Source organism: Cricetulus griseus, chromosome 8, assembly GCF_003668045.3.
Source record: "Cricetulus griseus strain 17A/GY chromosome 8, alternate assembly CriGri-PICRH-1.0, whole genome shotgun sequence".
NCBI lineage: Eukaryota > Metazoa > Chordata > Mammalia > Rodentia > Cricetidae > Cricetulus > Cricetulus griseus.
This window is the reverse complement of record NC_048601.1, coordinates 91,913,086-91,921,262: the sequence shown is the minus strand read 5'-3', so window position 1 is coordinate 91,921,262 and position 8,177 is coordinate 91,913,086. Positions and strand designations below refer to the sequence as shown.

Sequence of the window (8,177 nt, the reverse complement as noted above, 5' to 3'; positions counted from 1 at the left end):
TCTGGTCTTCTGGCCTAAATGGCCAACAGTTTTGGTGACTAGCAAATCTTCATGTCCAGTAGAGTTTCCCTCTGGGACTTTTGGGGCTTGGGGTCCCTAGATTGGCCTGACCTCTGTTAAAGCCAAAGTCATCTTTTGTAGTCATCTCTCTCTCTCTCTCTCTCTCTCTCTCTCTCTCTCTCTCTCTCTCTCTCTCTGTCTCTCTGTGTGTGTGTGTGTGTGTGTGTGTGTGTGTGTGTGTGTGTGAGTGTGTGTGTGCGCGCGAGTGTGTCTGGGGTTGTTGGGCAGGTTTAACGGGGTTTAGTGGGTGTTGGGCAGTGTCTTGGTTGGGGTCTCTAGGTCTAGCCTGGCCTCCCATAACTCTGTTGGGGCTGTGGGGCTTTGTGTGGAGCCGAGGGGAGGGTAGCTTTTAAGGAGTATTAGCAGGCACTGGGCTACCTGGGGTCCTTAGGAACACTCTAGCCTCCAGTAAAGCTGCCAGAGCTGTGGGGCCCTAGTGTGGAACCCAGAGGAGGGGACTGAAGGCTTTATTAATATGAATTTTTTACACTCTGTTTAAAAATATTATTTGTAAAATGAGAAGAAAAGGAATTAGCAAATTTTACACAGCATTTATTCAGTAGTTCTCAAAGTCTGTTAGAATTATTTAGATACTTGTGTTAATTGGTGTAATGTTATTGTTAGGCATAATTTGTTCCTCTTTTCTAATACATGGATTAAATAGTTGTTAAAATAGCCTAATTCTTGAGCCGGGTGTTGGTGGCGCACGCCTTTAATCCCAGCACTCGGGAGGCAGAGGTAGGTGGATCTTTGTGAGTTCGAGGCCAGCCTGGTCTTGAGAGCGAGTGCCAGGATAGGCTCCAAAGCTACACAGGGAAACCCTGTCTCAGGGAAAAAAATAAAAAAGATAAGCCTAATTCTTTTTTTTATGCTGAGTTCTGTACCAGTGATTCATTTTCATCTATACTTTGATGTCACTGTGAATGCGTATATTGCATGTTGATTTCTTCCCCCAGTGGGAATTTTTATTCTCCAGTATAAATCCATCACATAATATATGGTCTGTAAATCTTTGAAAAGTTAGTAATTTGGATGGCCAGAGCCTAATTAGCTTTTGATATTAAAAAGCAGGTGGCTACATTGGTAAAGCTCTGAGCCACACTTGAGCAAAAATGACAAAATACTTTAATTCGTTCTTGAAAAATGTGCTATTAGAATGGTGGAAGTCTAGTTGGGAGCTAGAAAACAATATAGATGAAACCTGTTTGTTTTGTTTTACATGATCTCTCTGATTGCTTTGTTTATAGATTAAAAAAAAAAAACTCCGCATGTGCTGGGTAGAAGAACTTTACCTATGGCTCTGGTGAATCAGACTATGTCTAAAATTTTTAGAGAAGTATTTATAAATCTCATTATAGAACAGAAGTTAAAGGTCCTTTTGACATTTTAAATTCTGCAGATTTTGAAAGTTTGTTTTCTATACAAAGGTTAAAAAAATTGATTTGTTTCTGTTAGGTATGGTAGCATGTGTTAATAGTTACAGTTCTATTGGAGGCTGAGGCAGGAAGATGCTTGGACACAGAAGTTCTGAGACCAAGCTAAGAAATACAGCAATATCTTTTGTTGTTTTTATTTTGAGTGCTGGGGTTAAATGTGTGTACCACCACACCTGGCTGACAGCAATAGTTTACCTCATAATATATATGAAATTATTTTTCCACACATTTAAAAAGTTTGCTTATTATGTGATTGAATGTTTTGCCTGCATGTATGTATGCATACCACATACAAGTCTGATGCCTGTGGAGGCCAGGAGGAGTCTAATCCCCTAGAACTGGCATTACAGATAGTTATGAGCTCCCACATGGGTGCTAGGAACTGAACCCATGCCTTTGCAAGTGCCAGCCTCTTAACCATTGAGCCATCTCTCCAGTTCTCATCTTTAATTAGAAATTTGTATTGTAGTTACACAATTTTCCATAAAGTTTTAAAAAAATACCTATTCATAGGCCAGTGCTGTAAATAGTGACTTTTAGATGTTTTAAAGGAATTTTCTCATAACAAACTTTGCAATTTCTTCCTTTTTCTTTTTCTGTTTTTTTTTAAAATAGGCACATTAACATCAGTATTCGTTTTGGTAATGACCTTTCAGATGCTATGCAAGTGTTGGATGAAGGGTCTTTTACCACTCTAGAATCTTTGAATGAGTTAGAAAAAATTTGGGCCGAATATAATGTAGCTCAGGAGAAGATCCAAACTTGTCATAATGAGGTGGGTTAAGAACTTTCTGTTCTGTTTGTGTTTGTTGATTTTTATTTTTAAAAATCTATTGAATCTTCTAAGAAAGCGGAGGATCTGATACTGTAGTAATACTTCATTTAAGAGAAAGGATAGGTAATTGGCAACTAGATACATAGCTAACAAAAATCTTCCCCTTTTCTGTGTGCATATTTAATATTCAGCTTTCTATCCCCCTGGAAATCCAATAAAATGTTTCAGCCTTGTTAATAGTCAAGATTGTTTATGGTAAATATTCCTGAATGGTAAATTGTATCTGCATTAGAAAGAACTATAAAACACCTAGTGAGTATTCTTACAACTGGGTATGTTCTTCAGTGCTACTAGAAGCTAAACCTGTGGAGGAATTAACAGAAATACTGAGTTTTGAGGTTCTCATACGAGGTTTTTAACTAGGGCAACTTCTAAACCTGCTAGCATGGAACTTGTATTTTTGTCTGAGTAGAATGTTGTATGTTACTACAATTGGACTCTGATACGTTGTCATGTACTGACTAAACGGCTCAGTGTTGAGAGAGGTAGTCTGTGTGAAGGACGGAGCATGAGACTGAAATCTATTTAGGAAATTGTATAATTTCCCCAAAGGAACAAGTTCATCATGGCAAAAATAATAGGAAAAACAAGCTTAACAGGATTGTTGTGCTTAAATGTTATATTTTAAGGGTAGTATTAAGCTTTAGTATAAAGCTTAAGTATAAAGCACTGCTGTCCATACAGGTAAATGTGTGCAAATCCCTGATGTCTAATAGTGACCATTCTCTTTACTTTCTTCAGAATGAAGGTAGTATTTTGATCGCCAAAAGAAATGAAGTACAACAAAAGCTGTTTGTGGCTGTAGATGTTTTTATTCTGGAAGTAGATGAGTTACCACTTGAGAAACGCTTAAAAACATTGCAGGTTTGGAATTAAAATATATTAAATATACATTAAAATTAATTTATTCTTTGAGAGGTTAAATTAATATTAACCTTGAGATTTTAGATAGTCCTGATAATTGTAAAGACTTTTCTTTCTTTGCTGATTTCTAGTTTTTGATGGCATTAAAATTTATAGTAACTTGTTTTATTATTTTTTTCATATAATACATTTTGATCCATATTCTCCCCCATTCTGTCCTCCCAGATCCCTCCCTCCCTACCCAATTTAATGTCTTTTCTCTCTTTTAAAAAAAGACAGAACTCTACAGACTATAACAAAAAAGCAGACACAAATATATGGAGACTGTTTTGTGTTGGTCAACTATTCCTGAGCATAAGGCTTGCTCTGGAGTGTGGTTGAAATACCCAGTTTCACTTCATTGGAGAGAACTGATTTTCTGTCTTTGAGTAGGGTATCAATGGCAAGCAACTTCTTGGTTAGAGGTAGGATTTTGTGCCTACTCCTCTTCTGCTGGGATTTTGTCTGACTTGAATTAGGTCTTGTGCATGCTGCCACAGTCTCTGACTTCGTATGTATACCAGTCTTGTGTCTGGAAAATGCTGTTTTCATGGAGTAACCTACTACCTGTGGCTCTTTCTGCATCATCTCAATAGATGACTGAGTAAGAGGCTCGATAAAGGTAACCAACCCATTTAGGGCTGAGTGTCCCGAAGTTTTCATCCTCTATACATTGCCCGCTTGTGAGCCTCTGTGTTAATTATCATCTACTGCAAGAAGAAACTTCTCTGACGAGAGTTGAATGCTTCAGTGAACTGTGTTGTGTAGAAATATGTCATTAGAAACTGTTTTATAGTTATGTTCAGTTAGCAGAATATTAGTGGGTTTTCTCTCAGGATGTATGCTCTTTGTAGTTTCTGGTTCTTTTTGTCTTCATTAACAGTGTCAGCTGCAAGTTCCACTTATGGAGTGGGTCTTAGATCCAACTAAAAAGTGGTTGATTATTCCCATAATATTTGTGCCGTTGTTGTACCAGTATGTCTTTCAGGCAGGTTGCTGTTACTAGGTTGTAAGGTTCATTAATGGGTAAGATTAATGATTAATTTTCTTTTCTGGTAGCATGGTAGCATTGCAGCATGATTAACACCTTCCAGCATCATGAATGCTAGTTAGCAGTGATGAAGCTTCTAGCTGGACACGATCTTGATTTCTCCATGTTTTATGACATAAGTAAGTGGTATCTTCAGCAACAGGGTCTTACCATCATGTTGTGGAGGGCAATCAATAACACTGGCAAGAGCCTATAATATTTATGGGGTCTATGGGACCCCTTTGGCCAAAGACTGCAAAATGTAACCCATTCTGGTATTGGACGTTTTACTTGGTATAGTTGGGGCATTGCCTTCCCATTATATGGTAACACCATTCAATTTCCTTCCTTTCATATATTATATGAAGCTTCTAGAATAGTACTTATATAGCTTTTCAAAAGGTCTGTATCCCTCTCATATTCTCCCCTTTAACCCGCCCTCTTTCTCCCTCCTATTTAATCCTCTCATTTTAGTTTTTTCCTTTTTTCTTTTTCTTTTTGATTTTCAGTGTTCACTTTAATTTTGTCTTCATGAATGCCAAATTTCCATTTTGATAAAAATGCATAAGCTACTGTTATATTATCTTAAATATTATATTTAAACAATTATCCTTTTAAAATAATTTTTAAGTTAAAAACAATCTTATTTTACATACCAATCCCAGTTCCCTCTCCCTCCTGTCCTCCCATACCCCCCACCAACCCCTATCCCACTCCCCATCCACTCCTCAGGGAGAGTGAGGCCTCCCATGGGGGATCATCAAAGTCTGTCACATCATTTGGGGCAGGACCTAGGCCCTCCCCCACTTATCTAGGCTGAGAGAGTATCCCTCCATAGGGAATGGGCTCGAAAAGCCCATTCATGAACTAGGGATAAATACTGTTTCCTCTGCCAGAGGCCCCATAGACTGCCCGGGCCTTCCAACTGACACCCATGTTCAGAGGGCCTGGTTCTGTCCTATGCTGGTTTCCTCAGCTGTCAGACTGGGGCCCTTGAGCTTCCCCTTGCTCAGGTCAGCTGTTTCTGTGGGTTTCCCCATTGTGGTTTTGACCCCTTTGCTCATCACTCCTTCCTCTCTACAACGGATCCCAGGAGTTCAGCTCAGTGGTTAGTTGTGAATCTCTGCTTGTGCGTCCATCAGCTAGCTACTGGGTGAAGGCTCTATGATGGCATTTAAGGTAGAATTTCTTTCTTTGGGAGATCCTTTTTCCCTCTTGTCATTGATGGTCTGCCTAACCTCTGGATATTCTAAATGAAATAGCCAAAGCTTAGAAGCTAACATGCAGATATGAGAGCGCATGCAATGTTTGTGTCTCTGGGTCTGGATTACCACGCTCAAGATGATTGTTTCTACCTTCATCCATTTAACTGCAAATTTCATAATTTAATTTTTTTATTTCCCTTTTTTGCTCTTACATCCCAACCAGTTTTCCCTCCCTCTAATGTCATTTTTCTGAACAGTTGAATAATATTCCATTGTGTAAATCAAGTATTCTCATTTATTCATCAGTTTTATGGACATCTAGGCTGTTACCAATTTCTGGCTATTATGAATAGAGCAACAATGAACATGGCTGAGCAAGTATCCCTGAAATAAGATGTCGAGTCTTCTGGGTATATGCCCAAGAGTGGTATAGTTGGATCTTACAGTAGATGTATTTCATCCTTTGAGGAACCTCCACACTTATTTCCGTAGTGGGTTATACCCATTTGCACTTCTATCAGCACTGAAGAAGTGTTCCTCTTGCCCCACATTCTACCAGCATTTGCTGTCATTTGTTTTATTAATTTTGGCTATTCTGACTATGGTAAATGGAATTTTAAATTTGTTTTAATTTGCATTTCCCAGATGTCTAAAGACATTGAGCATTTTAAAGTGTTTCTCAGTCATTTCATCTTCTGAGAACTGTTTAGTTCTATATCACATTTTTAATTTGTTAATTTTTTATTGATATTCAGTGTTACTTTTTGTATGTTTTAGATATAAATTCTCTATCAGATTACAATTGGTAAATATATTTTTCCATTTTGAAGGTACAGCTGTTAGAAGATGGTGTCCCTTAGTGTACAGAAGGGTTTTTTTCCTAAAGTGATGTGAGGTTTTATTCATTAATTCTTGGTCTTTATTCCTGAAGTATTGGTTCTGTTCAGAAAGTCCATTTTTATATCAATGAGATTCAGTCTATTCCCTGCTTTCTTCTGTCAGATGATTCAGGTATCTGATCTTATGTTGATGTCCTTGATCCCCATAAGTTGAATTTTGTAGAAGGTGATAAATAAGGCTCTATTTTCATGCTTCTGTATGCAACCGTGTAGTTTAATCAGCACACTTGCCTTTTATCCAGTGTGTATTTTTGGCTTCTTTGTCAAAAATCAGGTGTCTGTAGGTGTGTGGAATTATGTCTTTGTCTTTAAGTCTATTCTATTGATAATGTATCTGTTTTTATGCCAAAATCATGTGGTTTTTATTTCTATGGTTCTCTCATACAATTTGAGGTCAGGGATAGTACTTGTTCCTGCAGTTCTTTTATTACACAGGATTGTTTTAGCTGTGTGTTTCTCTATGAAGCTGAAAACTGTCACTTAAGGTCTGTGAAGAATTGTCTTGGGATTTTGATGGGGGTTGCATTGAATCTGTAGATTGCTTTTGGTAGGATGGCCATTTTTATTATACTAATCCTACTGACACATGAGCATGGGAGATCTTTGTCTTCTAATATCATTTTTAGTTTCTTTTCCAGTGTTTTAAAGTTTTTATCATAAAACGCTTTCATTGTTTGGTTAGAGTTAGCCTAAGACATTGTAAATTATCTGAGGCTTTTGTGAAAGGTGTTTGTTATTTGTATATAGGAAGGCTACTGATTTTTGTGAGTTAATTTTGCATCCAGCTACTTTGCTCAAAGTTTTTATTAGTTTGTAAGAGTTTCTTGGAATTTTTAGGATGGTTTGTATATAATATGATAGTATTATATTATATGTAAATAAAGATACTTTTTCATTCCATTTTATGTTCACTTAATTTCCTTTAGTTGTCTTATTGCTCTAGCTAAGACTTAAAGTACTATATTGAATAAGTATGGAGAGAGTGGACAACCTTGTCTTGTTGCTGATTTTAGTGGAATTGCTTTGGTTTCTAGCTATTTAAGTTGATGTTGGCCATGGGCTTGCTGCAAACTGCCTTTATTGTGTTGAGGTATGTCTCTGGTGTCCCTAATCTCTTCAGGACTTTTATCATGAAAGGCTGTTGGAGTTTGTCAAAAGCCTTTTCTGTATCTAATGAAATGATGATTTTTTTCTTTCTGTTTTGTTTATATAGTGGGTTAATTTTATTGATTTCCATATGTTGGACTATTCCTGCATCTGTGGGATGAAGCTTACTTGATCATGGTGAATTATCTTTTTTATGTGTACTTTGATTTCATTTGCAAGGATTTTGTTGAGCATTTTTGTATCTATGTTCATAAGGGAAATTGCTCTGTAATTTTCTTTGTTGTGTCTTTATATGGTTTAGGTATAAGGGGAACTGTGGCCTCAAAAATGGATTGGGCAGTGTTCCTTCTGTTTATTTTGTGGAATAATTTGAGGAGTAGTGGCATTAATTCCTTGAAAGTCTGGGAGACGTCTTTGCTAAAATCATCTGGCCTTGGGAAATTATTTGGTTGGGAGACTTTTAATTATACCTTCTATTTCCCTAGGGATATAGGTCTGTTTCAATTACTTATCTGTTTCAATTAATCTGTTTCAATTAACTTTGGTAGATGGTATATATCAAGAAAATTATCCATTTCTTTTTGTTTTCCAGTTTTGGTAGAGTATAGGTTTCTAAAGTATGTTCTTTTGATTCTCTGGATATTCTTGGTGTCTGTTGTCATGTACTCCTCTATATCTGATTTTGTTAATTTGGATATTTTC

The 8,177-nt window shown here is 37.0% G+C and overlaps 1 protein-coding gene across 1 annotated transcript in view; it reads left to right on the top strand.

Annotated features, from left to right (window-relative positions):
• The window catches only part of Stk31 (serine/threonine kinase 31), a 71,887-nt gene that overhangs the window by 30,747 nt on the left and 32,963 nt on the right, over positions 1-8,177 (top strand). Inside the window, exons 10-11 of the mRNA XM_027429587.2 lie at positions 2,112-2,271; positions 3,073-3,195. Coding sequence (XP_027285388.1) covers positions 2,112-2,271; positions 3,073-3,195 — 283 coding nt within the window. The remainder of the gene's footprint in view (positions 1-2,111; positions 2,272-3,072; positions 3,196-8,177) is intronic.